A 16,825-nucleotide genomic window follows, 5' to 3' on the forward strand; every position below is an offset into this window, starting at 1 on the left:
AGTCTTTCTGAAGGAAGGACATTAGTCGTCTCCCATAGCCCATTTCCAAATGCCCATTCTGTTAGAAATTCTCCACCTACTCTTTGTTGTAAAGCTAAAGACCATGATTTTGATCATTAATTTCTTATTGGAGGCATTAACCAGGAATCAGCTCTGTTTTATCTAATTCTCTTTATTCTCCTTTAAATCAAAGAAGGATCATTGGCAAATGCACATTAATCTGCCATATTACAATCCCATCAAATTCCAATGATTGACTCCTTAAATTAAAATCAGGTCCTTTGTTTATAGTAAAGTGCACTATGGTCGGAAGTGCTTCAAACCAGTTACATAATTTTCTTAAAAAGAGAAATATTCATACCTAGCCGCAAACCCCAAGGTACCAAGGTGGTTGGTTTGCTTGTACATTTACATGATATTTTTAGGACTCCATTAAGCTTTCTGTCAGGGTGGATGTGATTTAAATCACTACTCAGGAAGCCTTGATTTAATCATGGATTTCTACATAAAAGCGCATTCTTGTTGGTTGTTATAACCTTAGTACATATTGTTCGCAACTCAGAGACAGACGTAGGTTTCATTTTTAGAAGGTACACACTATACATTTTTAAAGTGATTTATTTTGAAAACTTTTCAGATTAGTTTTACAGCTATATCAGAAAATGAATGATTGTTTGGTCATTTCATTTACCAAAGGTAATTGAAGCAAATATTTATGAAGTCATTGGGAGGTGAACTATCATTAATATTTGGAGGATTTTCTTGCCATGCTGTATTAGGAGGAGAACATCTCCAGACAGACATTTAAATTGTTTTATTGAACTAAAACAACGTTGCGTATTCTGGATTTTTTTTCTTCAACAGCAAACATATAACATTTTAACAAAACAAGAAGATGAATTTTTGAATTTAGTTAAACATTCAAGTTTTTTAAAATCAGGTTTGTATTTGTTAAAACTGTATTTACCTAAAACAGTTAAATGAAGTTAAAAGAAATTAAATTGACTATGTCAGCCAGGTCAACATGAGAAACTTAAAATATTAGCTTCTGCAGCTAACTCAGTCTCTTCACCTTCATATTCCTGTTTGTTCACAGTCTGGAAAAGAAAAACAAGCTTTCCTGCTTTTTCAGGTCCCAAACGATTTCTCAATTGGAATGAATTAGTCCAAAGGAAGCAAATATTCTTTCTACACCGGCAGAAGAAGCAACTGCTGTTAAAAATGAGATCATCACTTCAACAGTCTCTGAATCCAAGTGCTTAAGTGACTTCCACCAGCTCACTGGTATGACTTTCTTTAAAACATCATCAGCAAACATATTTCTTGAATGGTTCTTATTCCCAAACTCGGTTTCTTTTACGGCCTGCTGCCATGATAGGTTCCCTTCTAGTGAGAGAATGGTATGGTAGATCTCAAATCAATGAAGGCTATACTCAGAAAGACCTCAAGGCTTCTGGAATATGCTGCTCAAACACTTCACTTTTGTTTCTACTGCCTGTCCCTCCCCTCTCACATTTATCTCCAGACTTCTCCTCCTTGTCCAGATCTATTCCACCCCCAACAATCTTCTATTCATTGAACTTTCTGAAACTTTGCACTTTTAGAGAGAGGTAAGGGATTGTACACAAATTTGCAGAGGGACAACAGGGTTGAGGTCTGTTATTTCTCACCTCTATATATTATTTATTTTAAAACATTTTTGCTGTTAACAAGCATATCATCTCTGGAGAGATAAATCCACAGTTTGAGAACTGCAACACTAAGCATCTCTGATGGTACCTTCTAGTCTGAGCACTGAGTCCCATTGGGTAGATAGAAAGATTAACCTAAATAATCTATACAGAAGCCCCTGGAACCCCATAAAATTGGGTCCCTAATCCATGAACTATTGGAACTCATTTACAAAACTTTTCTTAAACATTACATTAATATATTGTCTTATACTTTTGAATTAGAATTTATAATCTCTATTCCATGATGAGGTATCTTTGAGCTATAATGTATCTTAATTAAAAACCTATCTTTAGATAGGTTTTTCCCCTCAAAAAGCATTTTATTTTAAAAAATCCAATTTTTTTATTTAAAAAAATCATTGATTTTTATCCTCCATGTTTTTTGTAGGATTTCGCTCTCCTTTCTGTAATCAGATGACAAAAACAGACTGAAAATAGCATAGCCCTTAATCGGTGTCCTGTAAGCTCACCTGGGCCAACAGACCCATTCAAATAGCTATTTGACTTCAGTTAGTTCTCTTAATTCTCTCGGTGGGAAGTGGGGATGGGAGATATGTAATTTTCTTATATTTAATCCAAAAACTATTTTAATTAGACAAATGTAGTTATTTTTCTGCATTCAGACTCCAATCATAACAGAAAAAATCAAATAAAAAAACAGGACCAAGAACTTGTTTGGTTGACTACTCTCTCGCTTAATTTTTCCCAGTAATGAGCCAGAAGGAAGTAAGTGACAGCCAATTAGTCTGTGCTGTCATTAACCAGAGTCCTGACTAGAGCACAGGCCAAGCTACTGTAAGCGGATAGCTGCTTAATACTCCAGCATCAAGGAGACTGCAGAGCACAAGACACTGCCCGAATGTTAGACCTGTATTGTCCATACTGTTGCACAGCTGTTTACATTTGCAAAGCACCATACAAACATGCATTAGACTATCCTCCAGTGAGATAGGTAAGAATGATCATCCCACTTTACAGATGGGGAATCAGACACAGATGCAGGCTACATAACTCTGGCAGATTAGCACTTGAGAGCATCCAATGCCCAACTCAAATCCACAAAGCCACACTGCTCCTTAAGTGGCATTTCAACATCTTTCTAAGCTCAGATCTGACAAACAGCAGAAAGTGGAAGAGAACAGCTGTGTCTGAAGTGATATAGCTCAGATCAGTTCCCAATGTGTCTTGGCTTAGGTGGAAAGCAGCTCTTGCTTGGTTATGCAGTGAGAATTGGATTTCCAATACCAATGAGTCGCTGCCACACAAGGTCATTTGACCAACTGTCTGTTCCTCATGTCACCTCACCACTCTCTTCACTCTCTCTAGACCTCTATTTCCCTCCCACTTCTCCCTTGCCTTTTGCTCCCACTATTCAGAGTAACACTCCACAATGATTCTGACAGTATTAATAGTATTTTCCGCTGGAAGAGATACACACAGGGTTATTATCTTTAATGCTAAAAACAAACATCTCTTCAAAGGATTTTTCACAAAACCAGTGATGTTTAAAGAAATTTGAACCTTTTCGCTGTAGCTTACGTTACAAATTACTCTTGCTCTGCACGAGCAGATTATTCATAGATTCCTGTATAAACAGAGGCACACACCTTTCCCAAAATAATTCCTAGAGCAGATCCTTTTAGAAAAAACACCCAGTCTTAAATGCAGTTCCACTCATACTGTTGCCAATGGCACGCATGTTGAAGACATGAGGTTCTAATCACACTAAGCCTACTGAATTGTACCCTAACCATGTAAATTACCACCACTAGAACTACCAATCATCACGTTTTTAAACCAAGCAGGCAATACAAGATTCTGATACACCTGGTAAGAGATGGAGGAGATCACTACAGACATGCAAACTAGATACCATTAACTTGGGTTTGAATAGAGACTGGGAGTGGCTGGGTCATTACACATATTGAATCTATTTCCCCATGTTAAGTATCCTCACACCTTCTTGTCAACTGTCTAAATGGGCCATCTTGATTATCACTACAAAAGTTTTTTTCTCCTGCTGATAATAGCTCATCTTAACTAATTAGCCTCTCAAAATTAGTATGCACAAAAAGAAAAGGAGGACTTGTGGCACCTTAGAGACTAACCAATTTATTTGAGCATAAGCTTTCACGAGCAAAAGCTTATGCTCAAATAAATTTGTTAGTCTAAGGTACCACAAGTCCTCCTTTTCTTTTTGCAGATACAGACTAATAGGACTGCTACTCTGAAACCTGACAATTTGTATGGTAACTTCCAACGTGTGTGTGTGTCTGTGTGTGTCTTACTTTATGTTCCATTCTATGCATCCGATGAAGTGGGCTGTAGCTCACAAAAGCTTATGCTCAAATAAATTGGTTAGTCTCTAAGGTGCCACAAGTCCTCCTTTTCTTTTTTGGATACAGACTAACATGGCTGCTACTCTGAAACAAGTACTCCTGTTCTTCTTACTACAGAACAGTGTCTCCAGACAGTTCACAAGACTCATTAGCAGAGATGATGAAACACAACAGAAACAAGTCTTAATATGAATGCAGTCAATCTAATCCATAAAGCAAAAATCTACACGAGCTTTACACCAACAAAATAAACTCAAAGGTGGTTATTAATTAACATTTATGTAACAGAAAACAAAGACCAATTCAAAGCAGTGCATCCCTTTTACAGGTCACTTCCTGCACAAACAAAATTTCCGCAAGTCTAAAAAGTAATGCAATAAAGGCACAGAATTCTGTTTTGCTTCACTAGCCAAACTGAAAGATCCATTCAACTGAACACAGTATTACACTATCGTCACAGAGCTGGGGAATCATCATAAGGGCCTACAGCAAGAGATGACTGTCTACAAGGAATGTCATATCCTGCCACACTGGCCCAAAGACCACCAGCTGACAAGATTAAGGGAAACTTTGCTGAATTAATAAACCCATTTTATATTGTTTATCCATGATTCCTTAACAAAGTATAATAATTGTAAGTTTTCCTTATTGTTTAAAAACTTTTTTTCCTAACTGTAATTTATAATACTGTATAGTTCCTTCCTTGACAATTTGCTTTCATCACACGCAGAAATGTGGACTATTTACTGAAGTGTTATTTGTGAATTGGGGCCATCCAAACATTTTAAGAAAAGGGGTGGGAGGGAGGAGAGGGAAATAAGGGTTTTACAGCATTTATTTTTAGAAATTAATTTAAAAAAATCAAGCGTTATTTGCATTAAAAAGGCACAGACTCTGCGCCAACATGAAAAAGGATAGGCCACATTTCCAGACTACCAATCTTCTTTCCTTTACATAAAGAAAAGTTTTATTGAACTACTGCTTTTCTACACAGTTGTTACAGGATTTTTACCCAATCAATAATCAGCATTAAGCTTATCAAACTCCAGACAGCTTAAATGTGTAATAATTGTTGCACTGGGAACTTTTAATATGTTGGCAAGTGTCCTACTGCTTTAGTAACATTTTATCAAAGACCGTTACCTACCTTTCGGTAACTGGTGTTCTTCGAGATGTGTTGCTCATGTCCATTCCATGCTAGGAGTGCGCGCACCCACGTGCATAGCAGCAGGAGGTTTTTCCCTTAGCAATATCCGTAGGGTTGGCTCTGGCACCCTCTGGAGTCCCACACTCATGTGTCAGTATATGGGGTGGCATCAGCCCCACACCCTCTCGGTTTCTTCTTGCTCCAACAGCAGGGATGGAGGGCAGGTCAAACAACAGATAACTAACTATTCAACTATTTACAGGAAACAACTCAGAGTCCAGAAACAACGCTAAGGCCACCATCACTGGTGGTAAGAGGGAACTGAGAGGGAGCGGGGGTCAGCAGTGCCCCATATACCAGTGCATGAACGCGGGACTCCAGAGGGCTCCAGAGCTGGCCCTACCAATACTGCTAAAGGGAAAAACCTCTGGCCACCGTGCACATGAGTGCGAACACACCTAGCATTGGATGGACACGAGCAGGCACTCAGAGAAGAAAAAAACAATACAGTAGAACAATGGTGGGGCAACCTGCAGCCCATCAGGATAATCCACTGGCGGGCCGTGAGACCATTTGTATACATTGACTGTCCGCAGGCACAGCTCCCTGCAGCTCCCAGTGTCCGCGGTTCGCCATTCCTGGCCAATGGAAGCTGCGGGAAGTGGCAGCCAGCACGTCCCTGTGGCCTGCGCCACTTCCCGCAGCTCCCATTGGCCAGGAACGGTGAACCGCAGACAGCCATACCTGCGGACGGTCAATGTAAACAAGCTGTCCCGCAGCCCGCCAGCGGATTGCCCTGACAGGCTGCAGGTTGCTACGAAGACCAGAGTTACGAACTGAGCAGTCAACCACGCACCTCATTTGGAACTGGAAGTATACAGTCAGCAGCAGCAGAGTCAAAGAAAAAAAAGCACACAGTACTGTAGTGTGTTAAATATAAACTACTAAAAAAATAAAGGGAAAGTTTAAAAAAAATTGAAAAGGTAAGGAAACTGTTTCTATGCTTATTCATTTAAATTAAGATGGTTAAAAAAAGCATTTTTCTTCTGCATAGGAAAGTTTCAAAGCTTGTATTAAGTCAACGATCAGTTGTAAACATTTGAAAGAACAGCCATAATGTTTTATTCAGTTACGAACATTTCAGAGCTACAAACAACCACCATTCCGAAGTGTTCGTAACCCTGAAGTTCCACTGTATCAAGGAATCCATGAAGTGCTTGGCACAGTAACTTTAACCCAGGGGTCGCTTTCTAAAAAGTATCAGTATTTTTACAAATAACTTGTACATTTCTGCCAACACGTGCAGCAAGTTCATCTGCATTTTCCATTCCCTGTGGTGTAAGCTCAACAGAGACACCTTTAACATGGATAATCTGGGCCTCAATCCTGAAAAGAGGTAGCAACCAGTAGTTCTTTCTCCCAGTGACTTTTAGTGCCAGCTGGCAGCATGAACAAATACTGATATTTTTTTAACTGAACAAAATCTGATTTAAATCAAAAATCCAATTTTTTAATTTAAACACAGGTTTACATTTTTGAAATAAATTTATTTCAGATTTGAAATTATGACAATCTATACTAATGCCTACATTTATTGTAACCTATTAAAATAATTTAAAATAAATACAAAAATAATATTAATGTTTGCTGTCCCGTTTTAAAGAAAGTCAGACCACTGAACTGGTGGAAGTCTCGGGCTAAGCACCTGGAACCAGAGCTTGCTGAAGGGCTACACCAGCTTTTGACAGCAGTAGCCTCTTCTGCAGCTGCAGAGAGAGTATTTGCTTCATTTCAGTTTATTCAGCTAGTTCATTCAAAGTTAAGAAACCAATCTGGAGTTGAAAAAGCAGGAAATCTGAATAAACTATAGAAGGGATAAATTCTACTAGCTCTAAAATCTTGAAGGACATGGGGATCAGAAACAATTAGTTCAATTCATTAGCTACAGATATTTTCCTTGCTTAATAAATCAACTAGTTTTAAATGCAAAATATGTTTTGATCAAGTTTTTTTTCCTAGAGAGAGAGAGCACGTGCGTGAGAGCAAGCACACTTTGGAGTAATTTTAACAAAAAAATAAAATGCTAGTTGTGTATTTTTAGTGGAATTTTATTTTCCATCCAAATAGGGCTTCACAAATTATAAATAAAAAAATTAATCTAGTAAATAAGAAATGCATTGTTCACCATTTTCTAACATAAAAATATAAACATTAAGATGAATCATAGTAAGTTAAGCTATTTAATTGCTTAAAATAAATGTAGATCTAACATATCCTCCTGATCAGCAAAAAGAACCACCCTGTAGTGTAAAGTTTATATTTAGTTGCAAATAACATGTTTTAATGGTAACCAAGGAGAATCAACCTTTCTTTAGAAAAAAAACTAAAATGTACAAGTGCAAAACATGATTAAAATCAATCCACCCTGCAAAAGCTGGGGACCTAACTGATCTCTGCATTTCTGACAATCTCTCCCATAGAATATGTGGGCTTTCCCAATTTTCTCCTCTTTGTAATATTTCATTTAGATTTATTAAACATAGAACAAAAATACATCATCCATCCCAGGTGCTGGGCATCCTCAACGAAACGTGAAATTCATAGTATGTATGTACAGTTTGTGGTGGGCATTTTGGCTTTTTTCCTGTAGATCTGATTGAAGTCTTTGGGGAAAACAGAGTAGTTTGTATCCCATTATTTATAGCAAACTACATTATCCAAACCCAACATTCAATAGTAGGGAAAACCTGAACACATTTAACAAACAGCGCTAGAGTTTTACAGTTTACTTACATTTTACAGCTAATCTTCTATCCTCTTAACCCAACTCAACAGAACTGATTCAGCTTGATCCGTGACTTTCCACAGTCTAACCCTTAAACACCCAGTAGTTATATAAAAGTAAGCCTTGCCCCACAGATTTAGATGAGATTGACCTCTTGCTCCATTAAGACAAATAACATCCTTTAGAAGAATGCAAGTCTAGGACAAAACAGCTACAGCAGCTATCTTTAAAATAAGGCAAGAAAAAAGCCCACAGCAGGCTATGTAAATGCTGCCACATGCTAGACTCAAGCTCTATTTCAGGAGATGTTGCTGCACAGCAATTGGGTCTATGAAAAACAGCAGCCTAGAATTTAATAATAAATAAAGGAGAGCATGTTGACTCCCGATATTGGGCTTTCATTCAGAACCAACTCCAATTTTCAGAGTGAACTTCAATGTGAGTCACCTGGTGCTAAATCTTCAGAAGAGCTCAGCTTCCAGCAGCTCCCACTGAGAATGACAGAGTTTTCTCCCCTTCACCCACCTGAGAACAGCAGAAGCTCCTAGCCACTGAGCATCTTGGAAAACATGGGTCTGATCCAGCCTGGCAATTCCAGATGACTTCAGGTGGCAGTGAGCTCACATCTTGCGTGAAAAAGTATTTCCTTTTTGTCAGTTTTGAATTTCCCAAATTTCATGGCACATCCCCTTTTAATTTTAATTTCATGGCACGTCCCCTTGTTCTTGTGATCGGAGACAGGAAGACCAAAAGTTCCTGATCTATCTTTTCTAGAAGACATTTCATTATTGTAGGTACATTTATCCTGTCCCCTTCTCATTCATTTACTGTCTAAGAACAATCCCAGTCTTTTCAATCTCTCTTCATGGGAAAGTTTTTCCAGGCCCTTATTCATTCTCACCCCTCTTCTCTGAGCTCTTCCAGTTCTATAATAGCCTTTTCAAGATGAGGTGACCAATACTGCACACAGTATCCCGAAGAAGCTTCTGCTTACCTTTGGCCATGATGAAAGTTGAACATTTCATCCTGTTCTTTGCTTTCTGTATCCTAGCTAGGTTTTTTCCCCCTCCATGAAAATTTGGCCACTTCTGTCCCACCACTACCATGTTTGACCAGTTCTCTGCAACTGATACAACTGCCAATCTGAGACAGTCGTGGGCTGTATTAATGTGGACTTGAAACGTCAGCTTAATATGCAAAAACACAGACTGCTTTCCAGCAGTGAAACTTAGAGAGTCCCCATAGGCTCCTCCATGCCACTTAAACCCTCATTAAGGGTTTCAAAACTCACCCCAAAGTATGTAGAAGTATCCTACATAAACTGCAACTTGGATGAATGCTAGCTGGCTGAGATTCAACCAAGACCAGCACAAGACTTCCCCACTTTGAGAACAATGGAACAAAACCAAATCAGAAATAAGATGTTAAATCAGACATTCTCACAAATACTCTCCAAAAGCAAACAGATCATTTTAATTCTTTGATGTCTGACAAAGGTTAGCAAAGTAACCCCCCCAAATGACACAAATTAAGGCTTGGTCTCCACTACAGCTTACTTTGGTATAATCCATACCCCTGAGAGACATAAATTACACCAGCCTAAGCACCGATGCGGACAGCGCTATGTCAGCAGGAGAGCTTCTCCGACCAACATAGCTACTGCCTCTCATGGAGGTGGAGTTTATGCCGAGGGGAGAGCTCTCTCCCACTGCACAGAGGGTCTTCACCAGACACACTACAGCAATGCAGCTGACTTTGATAAGTCAACTTTTAAGAAAACAATACTTGAATTTTGTCAACAGCATATCATTTCACACAATCAGAAGAAAAAGAACACACACATTACAACCTCTGTAGTAAAACGCAGAGACCAACTTCTTTAAAAAAAGTAGAAGCTTTGAGTCAATGGGCCCTGCCAGGTACATAGCTTTTTGAAAATCAAACCACCCTGGATCCTGGCTTTGGGCAATTCTGAAAATCTGGACATAGTGTTTTCTTGGGTGTCCAAAATTACATTTTAACCTACAGAGTGTAGAATACTCTTTTGCCTTGTAATAATTCTTAACTGAACAAAAAGCTGCCATATCTCTCAGTCTTTCCGGTTCATAGGATACAAATTTCAAATATTTTTAATCTATTTCAAACTAAAGACTGATCCTGTTAAAATTTTCCAAGTAGAAGAAAGTATTTCAATTACAATATCTAATCTTCTTAGAGTTGCAACAGATTCTATGAACATACAGGAGCCATTCCAAGCACCTTTTAACTAGTCAAAGGATTCACACAAAAGAGTAACACACACAATTTATCAGTATTACTGATGCGAGTTTCTTGGAATCTGTATGTGTACGCAACTGAGATTTCAATTAATGTACTCTTTCACACAGCTACAAAAGAAAAAAGTCAGGGGAAAAATCAGAGTGCAACAATTTCAGGAGACTAAACACAAAGAGGAAAAGGGATTTTTTAGGTCTGAGTGGGGGTTTTGTTATGCCTCCCACTCCGGTTGGTGGAGAGTACTCAACACCTGTTGCCAATATTGAGAGAGAGAGAGAGAGAGAGAGAGAGAGAGAGAGAGAGGGGTTTTCCTTTGTACTTGATGTTTAGATGCATCTAGTTCACCTGATAAGTGCTGGAAGCGGAGTTCTCCATTTATCAACACCACAGTTACAGCCCAGGAATTATCGCTGCTGGCCCAAGCAGGGACCAGGATGGATCATGGGGGAGGGTTAGCGAACACCCACCAGACCGAGATGCAGGCACAGGCAGTGCTTACGGCTGTTATTTGTGCATTTTACTTATGTTTTTTGCAGTTAATTTTTTTGCTTTGCTTTTAATTAATTCAATTTAGTGTAAACACCAGATTGGTCAGCAGTCAAGGAAAACTGTACTGTGTGTCCACACAAGTCCAGGTATGCACCTCATATTTAAATAGCTATCAATGGCTCACAGAAATGGAAGCTCACGCTCTCCCTTCAGTCACTTACATAACTTAAAAAGAAAAGGAGGACTTGTGGCACCTTAGAGACTAACCAATTTATTTGAGCATAAGCTTTCATGAGCTACAGCTCACTTCATCGATGAAGTGAGCTGTAGCTCACGAAAGCTTATGCTCAAATAAATTGATTAGTCTCTAAGGTGCCACAAGTCCTCCTTTTCTTTTTGCGAATACAGACTAACACGGCTGTTACTCTGAAACCTTACATAACCTAATACACTGAGTCAGAGACGTAAGTGACTGAGCCAGGACATAGGCTGGGACACAACGAGCAGCTCTCTGCTTAAGAAATGTTTAAATTGTCCACATTATACCACATGAGCTGAAGCAGCAGCCCCACTATCCTCAGTTTAAGTACTATTCCACCTCCTTTCCAATTAAAAATCTTTATAAATAAAATATATTGCAAAGTACTTTCATTATTGGGGGAGGGGGGAAGACAGCAAGAAATCTCAGAGCATTGCTTAAGGTCGAGAGTTTACTTTGATTTTATGCCAGCATATGCACGATTGCTAATGCATCCTTTTCTGGTTCTCTTTGAGGCTGCAGTAGTAAAGGTGGCAACAGTTCTATGAAGTGAGATAGCAGCATCTGCATACGTACTAAATGAAACAGAATCTAAACCAGACGCCATCTGAAAATTTCTGTTTCCTAAATATGTACTATTGTGATACTATCACCTCTTTCAAACATTGGTTTTAAAGCAGAGGTGGGCAAACTACGACCCATGGGACTGTCCTGCCCGGCCCCTGAGCTCCCAGCAAGGGAGGCTGTCCCCCGGCCCCTCCCCCGCTGTCCCCCTCTCCCGCAGTCACGCCGCTGCGCGGGCAGCGTTCTGACCCACCGCTCCTGTCGGGCAGCCTGGCAGGCTCCAGCATGGTAAGGGGGTGGGGAGGAAGGGGGTTGGATAAGGGGCAGGGGGGTCCCGAGGGGCAGTCATGGGACAGGGAGCAGCTGGATGGGGCGGAGGTTCGGGATGGGGGGCAGTCATGGGACAGGGGGAGTTGGATAGGGTCCCAGGGAGTAGTTGGGGCAGGGGTGTGGATTGGGTCGTGGCAGTCAGGGGACAGGAAGCGAGGGGGGGGGGGTTGGATAGGGGGCGAGGTCCTGGGGGGCAGTTAGGGGCAGGGGGTCGGATGGGTCGGGGGTGGATAGGGGGCGGGAGCCAGGCTGTTTGGGGAGGCACAGCCTTCCCTGCCCGGCCCTCCATACAGTTGCGCAAGCCCGATGTGGCCCTCAGTCCAAAAAGTTTGCCCACCCCTGTTTTAAAGTTTCACATATATTTTAAAGCATCAATGAAAATTTGTTTTAAAAAATGTTTTGGAGTTATTCTCCCAAACAATGACTCTCAAACCAAGGTCTGAGACTCACTTCTAGGTGGTCTGCAGAGCTACTTAACAAAGATGATGAAGCACCCTTCAGTATTCAGGAAGCGACTATTCCTCCTAGATCTAGACAGGAATTTGAGGTTTTCTGAAGGCTTTTTTTAAACAAAAAAATCAATTCAATAAAAACCTTCTTTGCATTCATAGCTTCCTTTTTTGTTTTTTTGAGTATGTAAATTCAAACACAACTGAGTTACAGAAAGCCCCAAAGTGAAGGGGAAGCAATAAAATGTGAACATAAAAATGCAGAGTAGGGAGCACAGGCAACTTGGGGGTTAAGTCTTACTCCCTGAAGACCCTACCCTGAGGGACAAAAATAGACCATACAGCTAGAAAAGGGGGGACAAAGGGAAATACGACCATGCAGCAGCCGCACATCTCAAATTAAGTTTATTTTGATCCTGTTTCGTTCAGACCATACTAATGTTCCCTCATGTAACCACGTACTGTAGTTGTGGGGAAGGGATGGAATTAGGCTGGGAAGAGAATTACCCCCAAAAAGTTACCCAAAAACCAAACAGCTTTGAAAACCAGTGCTCTGAAAGAATGAGCGATACTGAAATTATGTAAAGGCTGCTAAAGCCAAGCTGAATCACACCTTACCTGGAAAAGCGTATGGGTTTGGTGATCCTCTTTTAAGGCACTTGGAACAGAGGACGTGCACGGTGTAGTACAGACCTGGCCATTCTTGAAGCAGTACATTCAGTTCTTCCACTAAGGGGGTAATAGCTTGCCAGGCTGTCCATATATTTGGTAGAGATGCGTGACTAGCAATAGACAGAGTGTCTGGCTGCTGAGTGGTCCTAGCAGGCCTGTAACTCACCACCACAGGTACCTTCCCCCTGTAGGCATAAATCTGGTATTTGCCATCGGACCGCTGAACCACATGGCTGTTAATCTGGACACTGTAGCGTGCAAATAACCCAGATGGGAAAATGAAGGGGAAGGTGTATTCAATCTGCAACTGTTCAATGACAAGAGACTGTCCGCTCAGGTTGGTACCATTAATCCATGCCTCTGCATGGGGCACCTCGTTCTTCACATAGCAGGGGAACTTGTACCAGGCAGTGGCCCCATTCAGGGGTTTGCATTTGGGCTTATTGATGCAGTAGCAGAGCCCCATTTTCTCCAGCAGCTCCAGGATAAGCTGCAGGTCCTCCCGGCTCTGGATATGGGGTTTGAGAAGCAGGCGGATAACATGGGCAGGAAGAAGCCCATGCAGCAGGAACCCTTCCACGTAGTGGTGGAGCTGGGTGGTTCTCAGTTCATCTATATGGGTGTCACTGAGCAGTTTCTGGAGCAGCACCGTGGTGTCCCGCTGGCAGAAGACGTTGAGGATGTCAATGAGCCCAGGCAGATTGTGGAATACGTACTCCCGCAGAGTCAGATGTTCCTCGAAGTACAGGAGCTTGCCACTTTCATGCAGATAGGACAGGGCGCTCTGGAGTCGGTCCTCGGTCAGGCCCGCCTGCAAGCCCAGCCGTGCCGAATCCCACCAGCTGAGCCACAGTTGCTGAGCCTGCGGCTGGAAGTGCAGCTCTTCCAGCACCTGCCAGGACTTGGGTAGCACCCGGTGCAGGTTTGGGAAGATGTCCCGGTGCTCAGCTACGGAGAGAAGCTTGTCCCGCAGGCGGCGCACCTGGCAGTGGTCCTGGCAGCTAATGGGCAGCACCGGCGAGAGGATCTGCAGCCGGTGGTTGAGCAGATACTGGAACTGGGCCTTCTTGCGCCGCAGGTTCTTGTCTGAAACCCCATAGAAGGCAGTGTGGGGGCTGGAGCAACGCAGGTCGAAGTCCTGTCCCAGGGCATTGTCCACCTGCTGGGCCAAGCTCTGGAGTCCCTCGGCATCCCGCTTCTCCTGAAGGGCAATCTGGTGGTGGATGTCCAGGCACTTCTCCTCCAGCTCCCGCTCAGCGCACAGGTCAGCATGCGTGCCCACCATGCACACTACTGCATGGGGCACTTTGGCGCCTAGCCAGTGCAGGAAGTAGCCCACTGCAGAGTAGAAGCAATGTGGGGTGTAGGCACTCAGGTTCACCACCAGCACATACAAGGCTCCCGGCGAAAGGAAGAAGGATTGGATCACGTCGTAGCTAGGGTCACCCGCCAGCTCATACACAATGAAAGTCAGACCCCGCTCTGCATCTGCTGTCCAGTCCGTCACCTCGATACCCTGTCTGGTGCCGGTCAGGCCTGCTACCAATGGCGTTAGGGGGGCATCTCGCTCCAGCAGCATGGGGAAGTGTCCTGTCTGGGCTTCCCCATTAACTTTTGGGGATGGAGACAGGCAGACGTCCTGGTGCTCTAACCTGATTTTCCCAGCAACTTTAAGGGACGAGGACAGCAATGGGTCCTGCTGCTCAATGGAGGTATGTCCTACCGAGGAGCCTTTTGAAGTCGAAGCATCTCGGGGCTCAGTGATGGGGCTGTGTCCTAGCTGTATTTTCCCACCACCTTCAGGAGTCAGGCCCAGAGCGATGTCTTGTTGCTGCTGGGTTCTCCCACCATCTTTGCCAGCTGCAGCCAGGGGAGAGTCTCTCTGCCTCTCCTCCTCCATCAGGCACCTTCTCAGCAAGGTCTTGCCAGCATCCTTCAGGCCCATGAGGACCAGCTTGAGCCGGGGCTTGAGAGCAGGCTGGGAGTGGGCCAACTCCTGCTGGTAAGCAGCAATGTAGGGGATGCCCTTCATGCAAACCTCGTAAGGGGGCTGAATGAGCGGGTTGTCCTTGATCTTCCAGAGGGTGACCCGGGAGAGCTGCCCAAAGCCCTCGGGCAGGATGGCGATCTGGTTGCCCTGCAGCACGAGTTCCTCCAGGCTGTGGAGCTGCACAATGGAGTCGGGCAGGTAGCGGATCCGGTTGTTGTCCAACCAGAGGGTGCGGAGCTGGTGCAGCTGGCAGAGGCGGGCAGGCAGCAAGGGCAGCTGGTTGCGGCTCAGGTAGAGCTCCTCCAGGCTGGGCAGGGCGAGCACGGCCTCGGGGAACTCACCCAGCAGGTTGGAGGAGAGGTTCAGCATCTTGAGGCGCTGCAGGCGGCCGAAGCCCGGGGGCAGGACCCGCAGCTGGTTCCCATCCAGCATGAGGCTCTCCAGGGCGCCCAGCTGGCACAGCCCCTCGGGCAGCGCGCCCAGCCCCGTGCCGCTCAGCCACAGGATCTTGAGGCAGCGCAAGGCGGCGATGCCCTCGGGCAGCACGCGCAGCTGCCGGTTGCCGGAGCAGTCCAGCTCCTCCAGCGCGCCCAGCTCCAGCAGCGGCGCCGGGAAGGCGGGCAGCTGGTTGTGGTCCACGTCCAGCGAGCGCAGCCGCGGCAGGCGGCCCAGCGCCTCGGGCAGGCGGCGCAGGCGGTTGAAGCTCAGGTCCAGCTCCTCCAGCCGCCGCAGCGCGCCCAGCCGCCCGGGCAGCGCCGCGCCGTCCGCGCCCAGCTGGTTGTGGCTCAGGCTCAGCTTGCGCAGCTCCCGCAGCGGCGCCAGCGCCTCGCCGTCCCCCAGGCCGCCCAGCCGGTTGTGGCTGAGGTCGAGCTCGGCCAGGCGGCCCAGGTGGCGCAGCGCGGCGGGGAGCCGGGACAGGCGGTTCCTGCGCAGGCTGAGGACGCGCAGGCCGCCCAGCGCGGCGCCCAGCCCCTCGGGCAGCTCCTCCAGGCCGCGCCCGCTCAGGCTCAGCGCCGCCGGCTCGCCCGGCCCGGCGGGCAGCGGCGGGCGGCGCGGCGCGGGCGGCCCGGCGGGCTCCGGCTCCTCGCGGGGGCCCAGGCTCAGCTGCCGCAGGTTGCTCCGCAGCTTCCGTGCGCGCAGGGCGGCGTCTCGCCACCGCCGGGCCGCCGCGGGGGGCTCGGGCTCGGCCATGGCCCGCCGGGGCGGGAGTGCGGCTGCCCTACCGGCCGGGCCTGGCCGCGGAGCGCTCGGCGCAGCCCCCTCTCGCCGCCGGGCCGGGCCCTCCCCAGCCCGCCGGCGCCTCGGCAGCCGCCAGCCCCATGCTCCGCGCCCGGCCGGCTCCGGGAGAGGGGCGCGCCGCGCCGCGCTGCGCCGCCCCGCCGGGGGAGGGGCCCAGGCCGGCCCGCCCCCTGCCGGAGGCGGGACACAGGCCGGGCCCCAATCGCCGCCCCGGTCCCCCGGCGCCGGGGACTGCGCCCCTCCCGCCTCCTTCAGCGCAGCCCGGGCTCAGCCTCCCGCACCCCGACCGCCCCGTCGCCCCGGCCGGTCGCCCCACGCCCCAGCTGCTCGGGATCCAGCGCACCGCCCGCTTCCCGGGCTGAGGAGCCTGCCTGCAAAGCGGCGCCGCCGCCTGCGGTCTGCTCAGCGAGCGCTTCGGCCGGGGCGCGCCAGGCTGTTGGGTTCGCGGCGCAGCCTTGGTCCCCTGGACTTAGGCAGTGTCAGGGAGCCCCCCGGCGATGCTCGGGAGCGGCGCTGAATGAGGCCGGTCAGGGCTCTGGTGGAGCGAGCCTC

General features: G+C 45.9%; 1 protein-coding gene across 7 annotated transcripts in view; it reads right to left on the reverse strand.

The window, feature by feature from the left end:
* MFHAS1 (multifunctional ROCO family signaling regulator 1) overlaps positions 1-16,347 on the reverse strand; it is a 136,114-nt gene extending 119,767 nt beyond the window's left edge. For all 7 annotated transcript variants that reach the window (XM_073340180.1, XM_073340179.1, XM_073340183.1 and 4 more), the window contains exon 1: positions 12,991-16,347. In XM_073340180.1, coding sequence (XP_073196281.1) covers positions 12,991-16,225 — 3,235 coding nt within the window. In that variant the 5' untranslated portion in view covers positions 16,226-16,347. The remainder of the gene's footprint in view (positions 1-12,990) is intronic.
* Positions 16,348-16,825: the final 478 nt, after the last annotated feature.

The sequence above is a fragment of the Lepidochelys kempii genome, chromosome 4, assembly GCF_965140265.1.
Source record: "Lepidochelys kempii isolate rLepKem1 chromosome 4, rLepKem1.hap2, whole genome shotgun sequence".
Classification (NCBI taxonomy): domain Eukaryota; kingdom Metazoa; phylum Chordata; order Testudines; family Cheloniidae; genus Lepidochelys; species Lepidochelys kempii.